The sequence below is a fragment of the Microcaecilia unicolor genome, chromosome 7, assembly GCF_901765095.1.
Source record: "Microcaecilia unicolor chromosome 7, aMicUni1.1, whole genome shotgun sequence".
Taxonomy (NCBI): domain Eukaryota; kingdom Metazoa; phylum Chordata; class Amphibia; order Gymnophiona; family Siphonopidae; genus Microcaecilia; species Microcaecilia unicolor.
In genome coordinates this window covers 242,245,254-242,265,986 of record NC_044037.1, presented here as the reverse complement: position 1 = coordinate 242,265,986, position 20,733 = coordinate 242,245,254, and the positions used below count along the sequence as shown (strand labels likewise).

The 20,733-nt window shown below is 42.4% G+C and overlaps 1 protein-coding gene across 1 annotated transcript in view; it reads right to left on the bottom strand.

Moving 5' to 3' along the window:
- The window catches only part of PLA2R1 (phospholipase A2 receptor 1), a 220,083-nt gene that overhangs the window by 161,428 nt on the left and 37,922 nt on the right, over nucleotides 1-20,733 (bottom strand). The window contains 7 exon segments of the mRNA XM_030210858.1: nucleotides 1,758-1,913; nucleotides 3,187-3,286; nucleotides 3,289-3,416; nucleotides 5,558-5,564; nucleotides 5,886-6,002; nucleotides 7,107-7,220; nucleotides 17,331-17,495. Coding sequence (XP_030066718.1) covers nucleotides 1,758-1,913; nucleotides 3,187-3,286; nucleotides 3,289-3,416; nucleotides 5,558-5,564; nucleotides 5,886-6,002; nucleotides 7,107-7,220; nucleotides 17,331-17,495 — 787 coding nt within the window.

Below are 20,733 nucleotides of genomic sequence, written 5' to 3'. Positions count from 1 at the left end.
ACAAGCCACCTTGAAATTTGGATGAAACTGTGGAGCAAAACATCTAAAATCGGGGTGTTGAAAATTATAAATTGGATTTTTTGCGAGAAAAACATTCTTCTTGCCAATTTATGACTTTTTTGGACATGTTTTTGTTTTGAAAAATGAGCCCCTAAATATACCAGTGTTAAATCGTGAAGAAGCGGACCTGTGGCAGAGCGCCAAAATTAAGACTCTGGCCACCCTGCTGTGCAGACTGGTGGACCATGCAGGTCTTTATCTGTTGACATTTACTATGTTCAGAACTTTTTGACTCATTAGAATGTTTTTCTATATTAAGCAAGGGTTTTTTCTACACTCTAGAAACATTATGCGTTCCTATCACAAGCAACAAATTCTGTTAAGAGATATTTATTCAATCCCATGGGTTAAAGGGCAACATTCTGCATGTCTTTCTTGTTGCTTAGTTTTGCCCTCACTGAAACTGAAAAGTAGTATTCCATTGCAAAACTCTGTCCTGGTATGGTTCTCCTGAGTAAAATAAATTTGGTGCCTCTGCAACTGGACAGGCTCTGTGTTCTCACATAGAACTAATTACCTCCCAAAGGTTTACTCAGCCTAAACAGTAGAGTTAATTGCCCTCACTACAGTTTGCATTCTAGCAAAGGGAAATATCAATTGCTTTGTAAATCTTCAGACTGACTTTGTTCAAGTGAAGAAATATCAATTGTTTTTGTAAATCTTCACACTAACTTTGTTCAAATGAAGAAATATTCTTCTTGTGAATTTGTTCTGGTTATAGGATGTATGTTTACTGGGTAAGCTGAAACTTATCAATGAACCAAGTGGATTCGTTACAGCAGTAAGAAATTGCTGAAAGACTTCATCCCTGATTTTAGGATACCACCATTAAAGAGTGATTAATGAAGGAGATTTGTAAAGCCTTGCAGATTCAGCAAAGTTTTCCTTGCCCCGTTACCCTCAAATCTCTGCTCTTTTAAATTTATGCTCTCTTAAATTCACATGGCACTTATGACACTACCTACTCTGGAAGCTATTTCATCCATTCACCATCTTTTCTGTGAAGAAATGTTCCTTTTGTTACTGCAAAATCTAGCTATTTTCAGTCACACACAGGTGATGTGCTGGAAAAGATTCCTTGAAGCCCTTGCTAAACTAAGAGGCCTTTTACTAATCGGCAATAGGGCTTACGGTGGTGTACATGCGGCGAATCAGCCCTACCGCTTCGCTGGAGGTCCCCAACCCCCCACCAGCTGAAGACGTCATCCAGCACTGGTCTGCAGCGTGCCTGCCCTGCTAGCTCTTCCCCTCACGTCGGGCACTCTCCTTTAATGAAAGTGAGCACGCTCAGTTTCACTAAAAGGAGCGGTGCCGGACGAAAGGAGGAGAGAGCAGGGCAGGCAATGCGGCGGTGCCGAAGACCAGCACTGGATGAAGTCTTCAGCTGGTGGGGGGTTGGGGCCCTCCGCCAGCCAAGGTATTTGAGGCAGCGGTGGGTGGCGAGGCAGCGGGGGGGGGGGGGGGGGGGGGGGGGGGGGGGGAGGGGGGAGGCAAGGCAGCAGGGGGGCCACAGGGGCTGTGACCAAAATGTGCCCCCCCCCACTTTGGGCTCTGGCCTTCTCCCACCTCAAGGTCTGGCTATGCCCCTGGAGTAATGGCCACCCAATTCCTTTTCATCCTTTCCCCCCTTGTATCATTTTTGCAGTATGCATGCCTCATTAAATTTGCAGAATTTATTTTAAGAGGCTGGTACTTACAGACGCCTGTACTGAAACACAGGGTTGCCCATCTTGCTGAATGGTGTTGGATCCTGCTTATGCCAATTGGTAAATGTCGGTGCAGAGCCATCAGACCACCTGAAGAAGAGTGGCATGCTGTTGCTACTTAAGCCAGTCCAAACTTCTGTCACATTTCTGAGCAAAAATAACATTCATTAGGAAAGTAATGCAGGAGTGTGTTTTCATTACTTCCAATAGGATTACTTTGTTCAATCACTACTGACATACATATTTAAAAAATCCGCAGTGACAGCTGATACAAACTTCCATCATTAATAAATACATTTTTTCTCCATCCCATATAATTCTGATGAGAACTTGACTAACAAAAGCACTTTCCTTATAGATAAAATTACCTGTTTCCAAAAATATTATCATCAGATAGAAAAGCTAGTGATAGTAGCTTTACTGTAATTTTATAAGAGGAAAAATCTTTGCTAATAACATACATTTATTTATCCTATATTTCAGTGTTGCATAACTTGAAAAATATGTTATACCTATGCAGTACATTAGCATTCTTTGCACACAGCTCAATTTTTCTCACTCTCTCCTTCAGATACAAATTTAGCTGCAAGTTGACACATGGCACAAACACGAATATTCATATATAATACAGACTAAAGTCATGGCATTCAACACATAAAATCAGCAAAACACGAAAAGGTGAGGTGACTAGCAAGGGCATCACAGATTTTTTTTGCAAGTCTATACAATAAGACCTTTCAGTGCAATTTAATTAAAATGGCCAATGAATAACACAATGGGCATCATACTTTCCGTGACCTTTACTTCCCTGTTGCTGCCCACCACCTGAGAAAACAAGATGACCACAGATTCAAGGCAGAAGCCGAGCCCTCAGATCATTATGCTCAAACCCCAAACTGTTTCCCATCTTAGGCACATAACCTGAAGTCTTGTAAAAAAAATAAAAATACATTCACTATCAAGCTGGGTTTTTTTTTTAGCCTACTTTTTGAAGGGAGGAAGGCTTCTGCAATTTTCTGGTCTGTTTTTATGTGTCTGTCTGCCCCCACTAGTAAATTTCTCATTTGAAGTCCTACGGAAACCAGATTTTCTGGGCATTTTGGGTGGTGGTGATGGGGGTGGGGGGGGGGGGGGGGGTGGAGGGGGCAAGAGTTGTCAGTTATTTTTTCTGGCTTCATGCATATCCATGATGAAGCTCATGCAATCGTTATTCCCTAATAACTTTATCTGTTTTCCATCCAATTCACACCAAATTTTCTGGAGATAATGAAGGGGAGAGAGAAGTTAGATACAAGCATGGTTTTTCTTAGATCCTAAGTGTCTGTATATATTCTCAGAAAGTAGCCTCCATTAGTTCAGTGTGCAACTAATAATTTCTTTAATAAGATATCAAATCACCTTTAAAACTAATTCCCAATACTCACCATTTTTAAGAAGACTAAGTAGCAACTCTACAATGGATAGCGAGGTTATGCGGATGAGCTCACTGTCATTTGAATGACAAGACAGTAAGGCGCTGCCCAGCTCTGCTCTTCTTTCTGGAGTTTGTAGCAATTACGGTTGTAAGGATACCAACCAGCATCACATCGGGTAGGATAGTACTTCATTCCTCTTTTATTCCAAAAATAAAAAGCATCATTAAGGATTAACCTACAATAAGTTAACCTTAGCTAACCCTTAAAATTTGTACTCTCCTCTCTCTGGTATATAGACACATCCAGTACTATACGAGTCTGTCACCATTTTCTTGTATGTCCACTTAGATTATAAGGTATTTGAAGAAGGAACGCCATTACTTACTGTATGTCATTTATTTGGAATTTATTACCCTCAATATTCATGTCTATAGAGCTGATATTTAGTCAGAGGCATGTAAAATGGCATATTTATTTTTCCATTTCCCTGTAAAATCTGAACTCAGGGGGTCCTTCTTCTAAAGCTTAGCAGGTGCTATGTGCCACGTGGCCCATAGATATAAAATCAAACTCCAAATGACAATATAATCCCCAATTCAAACCTTGTTCTGATATTCACCCAGTTTTCTGAGTATCAGTGAGACCAGCCTCCTAGGTAATATCTTAACAATTTTTTGTGTAAGACAGTGAAGTGAACCTCAGTGGTGCCGCTCAGCGTATATATTTTGTCGCTAAGTCTTAAGCACACTTATCGTCACTGGTCCAACCCGCCTCCACCTAAGTATATTCAACTAATTACTTGTGCATTACTTATTTAGAAATAATAGAATTTAACCGATATACATCTTGAAATGAAACTTGATCTATAGTCGGCCATAGGGGTACAGTGCTCGGACACGGCACGTGTTTCGCAACAGCTTTCTCAAGGAGGTCCCTAATACTAGTCTCCTTCCAACCTGCCGACATAATGCCCACAGTCAGCTAATTTTGTCAGCATGCGCCAAGCTTTAGTAAAAGGCTCCTTCGATTATAAACCCTCTTGGGCAGGGAAATATCTAATGTACCTGCATGTAAATCTGCCTTCAGCTCAGACTGGTAATACAAGTAATCAAATCTAAAAATAAAATCCAAATGCAATAGCCAGCCAAAGATATGGGCAGTCCCGGAGCCATGGCTGGGGTTAGTTTCAGCCTTAGATAACCAGTGCAGATTTTTAGTACTAGTTGGATGATTTGAGCCACCCAAATGGCAGTACTAAATCAGGCTGGCCACATTTTTGCTGTACGCATTAAGGACATAGGGAGGCAAGTTAAAAAACACCACCGCCATTTTGAAAACAAAATGAAAGGAACTGCAGAGTATTTTAGGTGGTGAAAACTACTATCCGAATAATGGCTTAGAGCTGAGATACAAGACGTGGCTCGTGACATCGCAACTAAGGTGAAATGGAGAAGCTACATAGAGCGTCGTCTGAAAAGCTAAGGGGCCCTGTTTACTAAGCTGCGCTGAAGATGCGCTAACTTTTTAGCGTGCGCTAACACAAGAGACACCCATATATTCCTATGGGTGTCTCTAGCATTAGCATGTGACCATTTTTAGTACGCGCTAAAAAGTTAGTGTGCCTACAGTGCAGCTTAGTAAACAGGGCCCTAAGTTACAATTTTGCTGTTATAATTCTGCAGTCTGCATAATATAGTATTTAGAGAAGAAGAGTTTTAGAAAATTGAAGAAACAAAACATAAAATTGTATTATTAAAGGTGGTGGAGGTTTTTATGACTTATGATGATAGAAATAACCATATGCGAAAAATATAAAGCAACAGTGTCACTGAAGTCTTTTCTTCCTTCTAATTAAGGTATCAGTTGTTGAGAGTGGACTTTGAAATATTTGTCTGCATTAAGAAAAATTTCAGGTGAATACCCATGTTATGGTCCTGAATGTTGTAATTTGAAGGCTGTAGTTCAAGTCAGCAATCTGCCAAACAGGAAGATGACTTCCATCAGTCCATGAACAGAAGAACACATTTTTGGTTGGCAGGGGCAAAAAAGAACCAATCACCAGCCCCACCCCAAGCTGATGCTATGCTGGACAAAATATTAGTCAAGCCATGGCAGAGTGTCCAACACCATTCAGCTTCCTATTCCTCAAGCCTCAACCAACAAGGGCTTCAACAGCAATCCATCTAGGGCAGGGGTGGGCAACCTTGGTCCTTGTGAGCTGCACCTAGTCGGTCTTTCAGGATTTCCCCCATGAATATGCATGAGATCTATTTGCATGAGGTACCTCTATTGTATGCAAATAGATCTCATGCATATTCATGGAGAAATCCTGAAAACCCAACTGGGTTGTGGCCCTCGAGGACCGAGTTTGCCTACCCCTGATCTAAGGTAAGGGACATACAGAGGGGACAATACTGCAAAATACACCACAAACAACCCCCTCCCAGTAATCAGATCAACAATAAAACTCGAGCTAAGCCAGAGCCTGAAACAAAGAGAAGGGGCATAATAGGGATGATGAAAAGATTTCCTATTATTTGTGAAGGTTTTTTAGGGTGAAATTTGAGAATTTCTGAATTAAGATTCTTTTCCCCAACTCAATGCAAATATAGCCCATGGATAATAGGAAAGCACTGGCTGGCACATTGTGCTGTACACACCAAGAAAGAGACACTTACCAAATGTTTCACGATCTGTATGATTTAAATATTTTTACATACATAAGGTAAACCAGATTCACACATAAATCTCTGCCAGTAGCCTTGCGTTACGGAACTAAAACCTCCACAATGATATTCTCCAAGCAGACCATGCGTTGAATCTGAAATAAACAATACAGCAAAATTAACAGCTCCATTTTACAACATCCACATTACCAAGGATTTGGAAACAAAAGGTTATGTTTTGAAAAGTGCTCTTTGCCAAGAATGACTGCTGTGACTTGCCACATGGCCATGCCTTCCCAGCCAGTTCCACACGGACTCACAGTTTTTGTCCTTGCCTTTCATAGAGAGTGGCCCACAAATATCTTCATGCTTTCTACAATGTTAAGTATGTGGGCAGGTCTGCTGGAAGCCTCACAGCGGTCATGTGTAGCATCTTAGGATCAAAAAAAGGTTTCCAACTGTTTTATAATCTGTGGCCCTGATGTCAAAGGAATTCATTCCACCAAGCAGCTACATGAAAGCTTGTGGGTTTCATTTTTTATGTTGCCAGAATACGACACCATTTGTTAAATTAGGATACAAGAAACATAGTTCTAAAAATACGTGAGCCCTTTGATCATTTTTAATCTTTGCTCACCTCCTCCACTTCAGGTAATACTGCTTAATGTGTAACCGGTTTAGAATAACTAGATAATTTAGTTTTTCACTCAGGATTTCTTTTTCACTATAACAAAACAAACAACCTTCAAGCAAAAGCACAAATGGCGACTCTTGCGATAGGAGGGAGCACTGTGAAAAGGTCAGAGTATCCTTCAAGCTGCAAGAAGTTTTGCCAAAAAAATACACTGCAGCTGAAATGAAGCTCCTCTTTCTGCTGTAATGTGCCGTCATTTCTTCACAGACTCAATGCATTTCAGAGCTAAAAACGAGTGGGTTAATAATTTATGCTTGGTGCTGGCAAAGCTAAATTAAAACATGCGCATGCCAATTTATTTTTGTTGTACTTCAAATGCCATATGTACACATAAATTAGATGGGGGGGGGGGGGGGGGGGGGGGGATGCAGAAAAACCTTTATTCCGTGCCTCCTCACTGTCTAAAACTTGGAGGGAAAGAGTACAACATTTCCTACAGATTAACCATTTAATTAAGTATAGAATGCTATCCTGGCACTACAGACTGATAATTTAAAAACTGCAACTTCAAAAGATGCAATCTGTAATAGTATTTTTCTCTCTTTAGTACTGAAATTGTATATACTTGGATTCCAGTTCACCAGTGCTAGAGGAGCTCCGTCTGCCCACCGCCAACCAGCTGATTCATCCAGTTGGTTCAGACCTGTCCATACTACAACAGCTTTGCTGCCCAGTCGCTCTGAAACACACAATAGAAACAAAAGAGAAAGTAGAACAAAGAAATGTTGTATATCTCTCTGACTTCTACATTTCTTTCTCCTGCTTGTGGGATGATGCTCTGTCAGTGAGAGGACTAGAAGACATGGTGATAAAATATACCGAGGGGGAAGATGGTGTGGGTAGAGGAGTGTCTGTTCCTTAAGATAAGGGACAGAAGAGGAAGGCTTGAGAAATGTTATAAAAGTGATATTTTCAAACAACTCTTGCATTTCAAACCAGAAGAAGAGTGAATTTTCGGAGGCATTTTAAAATCATTATTACACAGCACAGAATACAGTTAGTCTGTTGACTTTGTTCTGACCCTACCAATAAACACTGTCTGAAAAAAAACCCCCAAACTCTCTTTTTATAATTTTTGGAAGATGCTTCTAGGTTTTCGTTATCTTTCTGATCTTAACTTGGAGTGTTAATTATTGCGTTTGCTGTGTGTTTAGTTTCATAACATACAAAGTGAGAAATACATTCCTATTATTATTATTTATTACATTTCTACCCCGCGCTTTCCCACATATGGCAGGCTCAAAGCGGCTTACATAGTAACAATATGAAGAATAACAAAGTCGTAAAAAAGAATATACAGTTTGTATTAAATGCAATATTAATGGGGTTAACAGATAAATAAGATATTATTTTAATAGCTGAAGAAATGGAATTTAGGGGGTCTTTTACAAAGGCGTGGTAGCGTGATTAGCGCACGCCAATGATTAGCACACATAAGATACCCATAGGAATATATGGGTGTCTCTAGCGTTTAGTGCACGCTTATTTTTAGAAAGCTCTAAAAACGTTAGTGTGCCTTTGTAAAAGGACCCCTTAGTCTGGATCATGCACATCTTTACTTAATCTGAGGAATGTACAACTACTACTGTCCTGTATCTGGAAACCGGTTTTAAACTAATCTCCAAGTATTAGGGAGACTATTGGTCAAGTGGTAATGCTGGCAGGGCTACCTAGGCAGGGCAAGCATTAGCCAAAGGGGGCCACCAAGTCTACCCAAAGCTGAAAGATGCATAGCCTACTGCCAGGCTTTGGGGGTCCCTTTCTGAATTTTTACACCAATCCTATATCTATAAGGGCAAAGCAAAGTCACTGACACAGCGTCCTGTGCTTTTTTTTGGGGGGGGGGGGACCACCTTTGATCCTCTTTCTCCCCCTGCTTCTTACCTGCAGTTGCCTCCTTTCTGCCATGTTAAGTCTGAATTTTGACCTGTACATGGCCATGGGTAGTGGGAGAGAAACTGATTGGGGGGAGGGGGCAGTGCCACACCACAGGCTGATTTGGGTCATGCCTCTATAAAGAATATGTAATAAGAATAAAAAGGGGATCCAAAAAAATATTTTGGTTGTAAAATGTTTCAATGTTTAATTGCGAGATCAAGGCAAAAGTTTACAAATGTTTGCCTTCTGTAAGCATAGAAGTTTGGAAACGTAACATTCCCATGCACCAGATGTGCTCCTGCCAATATATATATAATGTGCCAGAAGGACCAGCACATTAAAAAAACAGGGAGGGTCCCAGAGGATTGTGGGTAATTTTAGTTGACACGAGCAATTAATTGGCTTTGGCCCAAGTATGTCAGCCAAATCACCTGCAGACACAGCCTAGAAAAGCTTGTCCTATGATTTGTATGGAGACTATGAACATTTTGTATTCACATCAGGTTCTGTAATATCCAATTACACAATCTTCTAAAAAAATATAGTACAGCAGCTCCCTACATGTTTTCTCGTGTGGAAATATAACTATCTAGATATTTAGGCAGTATTTTTTTCCAAATAATGTTCAACCATGCTATACAGCAGGAGTCCTCAAATCCGGTCCTCGAGGTCCACACCCATCCTGGTTTTCAGGATTTCCACAATGAATATGTATGAGATCTAACATCCACTGCTTCCATCGCATGCAAATAGATCTCACACATATTCATTGTGGAAATCCTGAAAACCAGGCTGGGTTGTGAACCTCGAGGACTGGATTTGAGGACCCCTGTCATACAGCATTATTGCTAATTAATGTAGCCTAGGTTCCTTCCCCAAAGTGCTTACAAAGCAAGTACCTAAGGAAATGGAAGATAAACCAACTTGCCCAAGGAGACAAGGAGTATCAGTGAGGCAAGTGGGGAAGAGCTGGATAAGATTAAAGACTAGTAAGTCAGGCTCACAGGAGGTAATTTTATGAACTCTGACAAAATTAGATCATGCCTAAAGTATGTACCACGAAAAGCTAATGCACACTTTACAATAGGTGTTCTCAGGGGAGGAGTTAGAGCGAAGCAGGGATGGGGGCCATGATTTAAACACATATACCTTTAGTCTAGGCGCTACTGCTGCTGGATTTGCGCTTGTCCTATATAATAATTTGCACCTCCAACGTTCTGAAGCTGACCGCCAGGAAGTTGAAGCCCGGTTCATAATGTCTGAAGCCTTCCGGTGACGTCACCATGTTGCCTGGGAAACCACGACGCGTCTCAAGCACGGATTAGGACACTCTCGGCCCCAGGGCTGTTTTCACATGCGTGGCTGCAGAGCAGCCAACAGTCAATCAGCAAACGTGCGGAGGCTGGATGCAAGCGTCGCATATCCTTCCACAGGATGAGGCGGCAGCTGCTGCAGCAGTAAGCTATTCCCAGAACAAAGGGGTTGGCACAGTGCTGTGGTGGCTGAAATGTCATGACGCACGTCAGCGAACTGGGTAGGCTTAAAAAGTGTGCTTTCTTTTACCATGGCGCGGCCGTCCCTGGAACTCGAAGGGGAAGGGGCGGCCCTGGGGGAGGAAGGAGGGGGAGGAGGGACAGGGGAGGGGGGAGGGAGCAAGGGAGGGAGGGGGGCCCTGGAGGGAGAGGGGAGGGAGCCCTGGAGGGAAGGAGGGGGGAGGGAGAACTCCAAGGACAACCTTGCTAGCTCCTGTTTCATTTCACACAGAAACGGGCCTCTTTTACTAGTAGTTTATAAAGTACAAAGCCCATGTATTTAAAAATAAGCGCATTCCCGCCCTATTAACCTAGATGCCCAGTTATAAAATTACCCCTTTAGTGTTTGCCCCCCTGAGACCAGATTCAGTTTATCACAGTGGAAATGCTATTATCAGCAGTGGCCTCTGTCATCAACTATTTCTTTCACTCTTCCTCACATTCTGTCTTCTCATTGCTTTCCTCTGGATTTCCACTGCACATTCTTCCAAATGTTCTTAATTTTATAACCCAATGCCTAATGGAGGTCGTGGCAAGGCGGGAGTGAAGCTGCTGTGTTCAGGCTCGTTTCCCTCGAAAAAGCAAATTGGCGAAACGGATGTCTGTCAGGACATATAGAGCCAAAGATAAGTGCAGCCCTGCAGAATATATGTTGCATCGGTCATCCAGCAATTTAATTTAATTCACAATATTGTTAAGATTATATGCACAAAAGCACCAATTTTGAGTCACTTAATTTCATGGATGGAGGGGGGGGGGGGGTTTCTGTCGATGATTAGACTAATCACCACAAAGGTCTTATTTTTTTTTCATTCATTTTTATTCAAATTATATATTATACAACTCTTAGAGCGATAATACAAGAAATTGGAAAATCTTAACATAAAGAAATATTCAATGTTATCAATAACAGAAATCTTTCCCCCACTTTCGACCACTATAATTAGGTAAATTAAATCTAAGAGCTTAAATAAACCCAATCTAGGAAATTAATTTATAATTAATGCTCCCCAGCTAGTTTACTCCAAACAATCATACAGTATACAATCTGTGACTAGACTATAACATTTGTCTCTTCTTTAAACAGCAAAAATTCTTCTAACTGCTTGGGATCAAAGAACTGAAATTGTTTTAACTGAAATAATACTCGGCATATGCAAGGAAATTTAAGTACAAACATTTGCACCTAATGCCAAAGTCCTTGGGCTTAGCGCCAAAAAGGCTTTAGGCCTTTTCCGTGTTTCTCTAGCCAAATCAGGATAAATTCTTATTTAGATCCGAGGAAGAGAGAGTCTCAATGATGAAAAGAAAGTTTCAACACAGCATCTCGATCTATCTCCAAGCAAAGGAAACCACCACAGTTGTTCTCTGGGTAATAACCTCTAGTGAGGATTCCAAGAAAGATGTAAGGTTCATATTATCTCCATATCGAAATTCCAGATGAAGGTTTTACATTACTCTGCCCGAGTTATCGGAGGTAATGAGTCCTCAGACATTCCTAAAATTTCCACCAAATATTTTTTAACCATTTCTATCGGTGTAATCAAAGGTGATCTGGGAAAATTGGTCAGCCTCAGATTTAATCTCCTAGATTGATTCTCTAAGAATTCCAATCTACAAATGTAAAATTTCTGTCCCTAATTGAGACTTGACCAAAAGACTCCAGTTTTTGAATTTTTTCATCTAGAAGTTTCACTTCTGAGGTTTGCTGAGCAGTTGCCTGTGCCTGGATAAGGACTGCTTCAGACAATACCTTAATTTCACTGGTATTTTTGGTTATCAATTGTTGTAAAGAAGACTGTAAATTAAATGTCAGGTCCCAGAGTGACTCCGTTCTCACTACGGCTGGTTTTACCAAAAGCCCCAAAGAAGAAGCAGGAAGGGGAGCCTTTAAAGACTGAATTAAAGTACTCACTATCTGTGATGGCAATATCTGTGCTGAAATTTGTTCATCCAGCTGGATTCTCCCCGCGTGGGCAAGTTCCCTCCCTGCGCATTTGTCTCCTCTACATTGGGAGATTGAGCTGCAGGACTTGACTCCATACTGTTCCTTCCTGGTTGTGGGGGAGCCGCATGTAAGACGGGGCTAAAGGAGACCCCGTTGACACTGCTAGCCAGTGCTGACACAGAAGAAGAGGCTTGCCTGGGACCACACGTCAGCCCATTGCTCCAACATTGTCTGCTGATGAAGGTGGGTCCCGGTGGGGGTTGAGGGGGTTCTCCCGCACCTTCCCTCTCCTTTCCCCCATTATCCACGGAGGTCCGGAGCCTTTCACAGCAATGCTTGAGGAGAGTATCTGAGCGCGTCTGGTGCAGTAAAACGCTACAACGCCATCTTGGATCCCATAAAGGTCTTATAACAACTTTCCTTTCCTTACATTCGGGATAAGTGTGACCGGGTGATTCATGATATTTTTCCTCCTGCTTTCTCCATAATTAACAGTGAACATAGTGAATTCGCAGTCTTCCTCTGTTGATATATTTTTTGTTTGTTTGAGACTGTGACGAGAGACATATTTAAAAGTTATTAAGTTTTCGTAAATCTTTGATCCCTTCCCATACCTGAAAGATGGAGGAGAGTCTTCTGCCATCTTAAGATTTACGAGACCAGCTGCTGTGGAAAGAAGAGGTGCCCTTGTTTTGCACTGTGACAGCATTTGAAATCTGCCTCGTTTGTTTTCCTTTGCTGCTGGAGCTTGATGTGATTGTTTTGGTCTGTGTCAAATTCAAAGCTGTGTCTCTTTTACTGGAATTTAGCTCACACCTTTTCATTGGTAGCACAAGATGAGTTACCATCAGGTACAGTAGCTTGAAGGGTTTACCATCTAGGGCAGGGGTTCACAACCCAGTTAAAGGCACTCAGCCAGTCAGGTATCCAAAATGAATATGCATGATATGGTGTATACAAATATCTCTCATGCATGTTCATTGAGACTATCTTAAAACCTGACTAGCTGAGTGTGCTCTGAGAATTTGATTGAGAAGCACTGATCTAAGGTAGAAGTGGGCAAACTAAGGCCCCCATGTCAAATCCAGTCCACAGGATCATGGCTTCCAACCCTCTTGTCATGTCCCACATTTAAATATGATTCAGCTTGCCAAGGAGAAATGAGGTCTTACTTGATTATTTTCTTGCCATTAGTCCCTTCCACTATTCCAAAACCTGGACACAACTATCCCACAGGTTCTGGATTAGTGGGAAGCTATGCAATAGAATGCTGGTTTACTTGTGACACCATCGCTAAAGGCCTGAGATGTCCACCTTTGAAGTAATGAGACTTGCATATCAAAGATGAACATTTGAAGCCTTTGGTGATAATATAGCTAGATAGCTGAGGTAAAACTCTACCTCAAGGCACCCAAAAGAAGATTTGTGAATCACACATGGGAAATTTATACTTACCGGAGGGGTGATGCTGGCTCTGGTGAGACACGGAGGGGGATGCTGGGGTACTGTGGGTTGGAGGGGAGACCTCCTACTTCTCAGACCTCTGAACACCACCAGACCCCCCTCTCACTTCAGTAATGTTTCCCATGCAGGCCTTGGGCCAAAAGGTTTACTCACCCCTGATCTAGTGTGACAGAGGGTTAAGTGACTTGCATGAGGTCACAAGGATTATCAGTGGGATTTGAACTCTCAGCCTGATGCTCTAACCACTAACTGTAGAAAAATATAAAAAAATCCAGCTCTACAGATTAGAGGAAATTTACTAACGATAAGGAGAAACTTTGAATAAGGCATAAGCATTTACTGGCTTTCTGTGAGTTTCTTATAGACTGTATTTAGGGCTATTTTGTGAGCTTCACATGAACTGTTTATTCTCCCCAAAAAGTACAGAATGTAAACAAAAAATTGTTGACACCACCTTTGACCTGGATAAACTCAATCCATCTGTGACCAGTTTTCAAGAGCTATACTCCCTGAATCGGGGTGGTAAAGAGACAACGCACGGGTTGGGGAGGGGAGGGGAGGGGGCAACTGTGAAAAATCTTTACATTGTGGCATGCTATGTATGTACATTAGTACATCTGTACCTAGCTGCTCTTTCTCAAAGAGAAACTACCGAGGCATGGGGCTCCATCAAGGATCATTACAGCAAATTCCCATTATACTTAGACCCGGTTAAATCAGAGAAGCTTTCAAGCATGCAAATACCAGGAATGCAGGACAAAAAGATCCTACAGATTGTATTGCTAGGGCTGACTGAAATATTGAAAATTGATGCACATTAACAGCCCCACAGCTATTGATGTCCCTTTTAAATTATGTCTGCAGATCTTAAGGAAGGCTAATCATCATTACCTATAATTGCAGACAAAGTGCTTCCAGATACTTTATGGTTGAACATTTTTATTGATGACAAATAAACATACATGTTCTCATAAGCTTAACAAACAAAGCTTCCATTTTCCGAGTACACATAAAGTAGCAATCAATACCAACGTCATCAAGCTTTTAACATTTCCCCCTCCCTTTCCCCTCCCCCATGAACTATTTGTCAAATCCTAATATTAAATTTCAGGCAAGCTAACACTCCCCACAACTGTACACCACTACCATAGCCCTAAGGGGTGAAGGGGGTCACCTACATGTGGGTACAGTGGGTTTCGGGTAGGTTTTGGAGGGGTCACATTTACCACCACAAGTGTAACAGGTAGGGGGGGATGGTTCTGGGTCCACCTGCCTGAAGTGCACTGCACCCACTAAAACTGCTCCAGGAACCTGCATACTGCTGTCATGGAGCTGGGTATGACATTTGAGGCTGGCATAGAGGCTGGCAAAAAATTAAAAAAAAATTTTTTTTAGGGTGGGAGGGTGTTGGTGACCACTGCGGGAGTAAGGGGAGGTCGTCTGGTCAGTTTGGGCACCTTTTTGAGGCTTGGTCATGAAAAAAAATGGACCAAGTAAAGTCGACCAAATGCTCGTCAGGGACGTCCTTCTTTTTTCCATTATCGGCTGAGGATGCCCATCTCTTAAGCACGCCCCAGTCCCGCCTTCGCTATGCTTTCGACACGCCCCCGTGAACTTTGATCGTCCCCGCAATGGACTGCAGTTGAGAGCGCCCAAAATCGGCTTTCGATTATGCCGATTTGGGCGACCCTGACAGAAGGACGCCCATCTCCCGATTTGTGTCGGAAGGTGGGCGCCCTTCTCTTTTGAAAATGCCCCTGCAAATGGCCCAAACTTTTTTCTTACGATTGGCTGTGTGGCAAGCATCTCGAGCTTCTAGCAACACTACAGTATGAAAGGCATTCCTCCAGTGCCAATAGGAGGGTGGTATATTCTGTGTCCAATATTGTAAATATTTGAGCAGGGACTGTCTTTCTTCTATGTTTGTACAGCGCTGCGTATGCCTTGTAGCGCTATAGAAATGCTAAATAGTAGTAGTAGTAGTAGTAAAATACATTGCTTTCCTATGACACTGGCTTTGTAAAGTAACAACCTTTCTGTCGCTTCCAGATACTTTAAAGCCACACACTTGAAACTAAAGACTTTGCATCATTACCAAAAGTTACTTTTGCATTTTTGCTTAACTCCCTAACCCAGTGGTTCCTAAATCTGGTCCTGTAGGCACCCCAGCCAGTCAGGTTTTCAGGATACCCACAATGAATATTCATGAGAGAGATTTGAATACACTGCCTTCACTGCATGCAAATCTCATGAATATTCATTGTAGATATCCTGAAAACTTGACTGGCTGGGGTGCCTCCGGGACCAGGTTTGGAACCACAGCCCTAACCTGATTCCAGAAAATCATGCGCTTGCTGGATAATGGACAGCCCTGATAGGATGGGTGGAAAAGCTGCACAACTGCCAGGAAAAGTGTAAGAATTCACGCCACTAAGTTCTCGCAGGATTTCTCCGGAATATCTTTCAGCCTGATCTGTCACATCTGTGTTTGTACAGCCCCACCTTAGATAGAAGTTAGAAATCGGAATTGAAACATCCACCCCAGGATGTATTTTAGAACAGGATGTGCTGATGTAGGAATGGATGTGTAAGCATCAGTTATGTGCAGTGGGAGCATCCATTTTATACAAATGAATTTACATAACTTTAATAGAGGGAACATGGCATCATTCACATCTATGTGTCAGCAGGTACACTTGTATATAGGTATTTCAGAACACACGTATATATGCAGCAACATGTGGAACATAATGGAACGTGCAGAACATGCTGGATGTCAGGACTCACAGCATAGATCAGCGAAGTGAGCGAACAAACTGGAGACCGGCACTGAAGAAGACTAAGGCTGGCAGGGGTTGGGGACCCTCGCCAGCAAAGGTACCTTGCAGTGGCGGCGGGGGGTTGAAAGTGGCGTGGGATGGGGCGACGGCGGGGGGGGGGGGGGGGGGGGGGGGGGGGTCGAAAGTGGTGGGGAGAGTCGGCAGCTGGGGGAGGCAAGCTAAAATGTGCTCCCCACCTTGGGCTCTGGACCTCCCTCCCGCCAAGGTCTGGCTACGCCCCTGGTGCGTACACTGGGTTACTGGTGAGTTTTGGAGGGCTCACAGTTGGAACTTGAACGTCTATGTAAGCCATTTTAGTACCATGAGCGTCCATTTTTCCTGAAGCTGTCACAGAGCTCGGTATCCTTGTCAGTTAACATTTGGGGGGGGGGGGGCTGGGGATTAAAGGGGTGATATCCATTAATCCCTCCAGTGGGACATTGCTCATTCAGAGCACTTTTCTAACACATTTAGGGGTAAATTCTATAAGTAGCACCTAAAAATCAGTGCCAATAATGTGATGCGCTCAGTGTGATTCTATAACGAGTATGCTCCCTTTATAGATTTGTGCTTAGCTCTAAGGTGTGTCTAACTATAGGCAGCTGCAATTAGAAAATACTGGTGCCTAAGTTAGGCAAACTTAGGCGTGATTCTGTATCAATGCGCATAAAATCTGGTAACGCCCCTAACCACGACCTCAAATTGTTATGCTCGATAGGATTTAGAAGTAATTCATTATAGAATCAGATCTGTGCCTAAATCCTAATTATTGCCAAATAGTGCTGATAATTGATTATCTCCTAATTATCATCTCTGATTAGCTTGTTATTCAATTAAATTGTGTGCATTCTTTATAGAATCACGCTAAGTGTGTCTTTAATCGGCGCTGGGTTTTCAGGCACAATGTATAGAATTTGGCCTTTAGTCATCTGGGGAAGCAGGTCTACATGGTATGTCCATCTTTTTGGACTGATACGTCCCTTCCCCTTCTGTAATCAGAGCTGGACATCCATATTTTGGCCCCTCCCTAGCCCCCCCCCCCTACAAAACACACCCAGACCACACCCCTTCTCATACTGGCATACTGCAATTAAGATGTCTTATCTTAATTAAGCCTTCTTGTTAATAGATGACATTTGTCCACTTACCACTCACAAATTTCTGCTCTTTCAAGTCTGTAATGCTTAATAAGTCCCCACCCTGAGCCTGGCATGATGCTCGTGCTTCACTCCAAGACAGGGAAGAGGCAAGATTGAACTGGTAACAGGCAGGAATCTCGGAGCTCCATTCCCAAAATAAATTACAGCCCACCTCTGGTTAGAATAAGGAAAAGGACTCAGTAAATAACAAATAACACAAAATTTTCAAGATTACCAAGAAATACTTGCATATGTGTATTTCAACATGATTTCAGTAACAGCTCAAGGTGAGTTACATTCAGTTACAGTAGATATTTTCCTGTCCATGGAGACTTACAATCCGAGTTTGTATCTGAGGCAATAGAGGGTTAATGGGCCGATGATCAGACGCAAAGACAGGTGCTAGAGGCCAATAGCACCATACTAGCACCTATGTTTGTTCCTGCCTGATGATCAGAGCCAGTGAGTGCGTGTAATAACACACTTGCCGGCTCTGCACACTAACTGAATGCAAATGCATGCAAACAAGTGTCTCCCACATTCATCCCTCATGATCAGCGGGCAGCATGCCAAACAAGGGGGAGGGCCTTAGGTTTGACAGGTCCGGGAGAAAATCCCAGACCTATCAAACCTCTTCTGCTGTTTGACAGATCCGGGCTTTTGACAGGCCGGTCCTGTCAAACAACGTCTGTGGGAGGATTGTGCCTGGGGCGCATGCCCAAGCACAATGCTCCCGCAGAAGTAACCCTATGACCAGAGAAGTACCCCTATGATCAGAGCTAATAGCGCACATAAATTTGCATGCTATTAGCTTTGATCATAGAGGGCTTTATAGCCCCGCGCTGTTCTGGCGCTATTTTTAGAGCGCTGTTTGGAACAGCACGGGACTTCTGATCATCGGCCCATAAGTGGCTTGCTTAGGGTCACAAGAAGCAGCAGCAGCAATATTTGAACCCTGGCTTCCCTGGTTCTCAGCCAGCTGCTCAAACTACTAGGCTACACCTTCCTTACAACCAATCCCTATCCCTTCCCTTCTCACTCTGCCCCACCCTCTCAAACCCTGGGTATCACAACCTTACCCTCCCTCCCACCCACTTTTGTGGCATCAGCATCTTCCCTCCCCCTCCCTCCCTTGGGACAGGCTACAACTGGCAAGAGGAATCAGGCCAGCTGTGCTTCTTACCTGTTGTTGCTTCTTCTCTGGTGGCTTCCCTCTGAAGTTGGGTCACCACAGTCTCAAAACCCCAGCTGGAGCTACTCAGTTCCAATTTCAGAGGGAAGTTGGCAGAAGTTGAGAACCACTGCCATTCTAGAATGCTGCAAAACATCTACCATAGAGGTAGATAGTACAATGCAATTGTACACTCAAAACATGGACATTTTTTGCACAATTTTCCAGCCTTGTGCAGCTAGATGCCCTCTGACCCCCTACACAGCCTATCAGACTGCAGAGGCATGCTATTCTCTACTCTGTAAGGTGCAGAGCAGTGATGGGGAGGTATGAGGAGTTTTCATGAAGAATTCCTGAGACCCTAACATTTATAAAATAAAATAAAAATTAGGAGCTATACACTCTAGGGCAACTTTTCTGCCTCACTAACTTTCCCGTCTAGGGAGCAGAACTTGAAAGGTCAATTCTTTCTTATCTATAGTTAGCAAGTTTTCTCTTAACCTTTAAAGTGTTCTTGCCTCTCACTGAGCAAGCATCCATTTATAATAAGCTAGAAAATGTAACAAGATGGGTTACAGCAACTCGTCTGCCAGGGTCACACAGGTACAGCTGTCACTGAATCTGAAATGGCTTACAGACTTCCTGGATTTCCACTTAAGGATCTTCACTCTAAGCAAGTCATGCCAACCTACAGGCATGAACCCACAAGCGACATTTGCTGAACTTGGTCACGTTCGCCATTTGAATTCTCCTCCAAATTATAATTTAAACTCATCACTGGCAAACAACAATTGCCACAAAAGCAGATGGTCTCCTGTCAAGACCAACAGATTCAGCTCTTTAGGAGTCATGCTGATTGACAGCACAGGTTTTGAAACGCACTGAAATAATTCGGAATCTGTGTAACCAGGTAGTGACAGATGCCTTCAGTCTGTGCTTGAAAGTGAGTAATTGTCACTCGCTCTAAAATTCTGAGCTTCCTCACACGCCCCCTTTTCCTTCTTCACAAGATGCTTTCTCATTGCTGCCCTTAACTGTATGTATCTATGAGAGACTCTGTCCTGCCATGAACTACAGTTCTAGAAATTGTGTTGCCAAAACATCTGGAAGAAAATGGATTTTACAGGAATTTTTGCGGGCAAAGCCCAGACTAATTTTGTTTATTCCAAATCCCATGTGAGGCATTTGATCAACCGAGTGTTAGGAAAACAAGAGAGATAGTTGTTTTTGTTTTAGCTTTTCCTTGTTTTTTCTAATAAGTTTTATCCTTTGTAAGTTAGGGCCCGTGCCTTTTATTTAATTCACCAGTACGATCTGTGCTTTTACACTGTTTTGTATGATTATTCCTAACAAAACTATTCGCGTTATTGCCTTTAACTTTATTAATTTTGTCCTCATTTTTGTAACATTTTTACAGTTTGTACTATAATGTGTAATCAACGTTTCTGATTGCATTTATTTCCTGTGTTTAATACTGTGATCTGCTTTGAGCTGATACTGTAACTGTAGAATATAGATCTAACTATAAATAAATACAAGTGAGATTACTTCCAGTTACAGATTTATCAAAAATACCCCCCCCCCCCCCAAAAAAAAAAACCACAAATTTTTAAGCATGGAATTAACTAAATAGATTTTGATATCAATTCATCAGATAAAGGACCATATGCAAAGAGTTTGTCCCACCCCCAACATTTAAAATACAACCTCCCCATTAAATTCATTTTATTGCCTGAACAAAATTTAACAATCCTAAATAAGGAGAAATTAAGTTTTACCTGATAATTTTCTTTCCATTAGTCCTTCCTATTATTCCGGAACTTGTGGGATAGTTATGTCCATCAACCAGCAGGTGGAGATAAAGAACTGAAAACTGAGCTGAGACATATCCTTCTTGGCATCTAGTCCAGCTCCTCAGTGTTTAAACAGACAAGCAGTATGGAGAAACTCAGAATAAACACAACCTTAAACAACTCACTAACCTAACACTAACCAGACGAGCAAACATGTGTGGACCTATCTCATCTCTGAAAAACTTGTACAGAACAAGAGATATGCAGGAAGCACCATGCAAGATAACAATTGTTATTTGACCCATTACTTCGCACTGACTAAACAACTCAGAAACCTCAGGTGGGTTGATGGAACAGTGGGAAGGACTAATGAAAAGGCAACTATCAGGTAAGACCTAATTTCTTCTTCTTTTACTTAGCTTCCCACTATTCCAGAACCCATGGAATA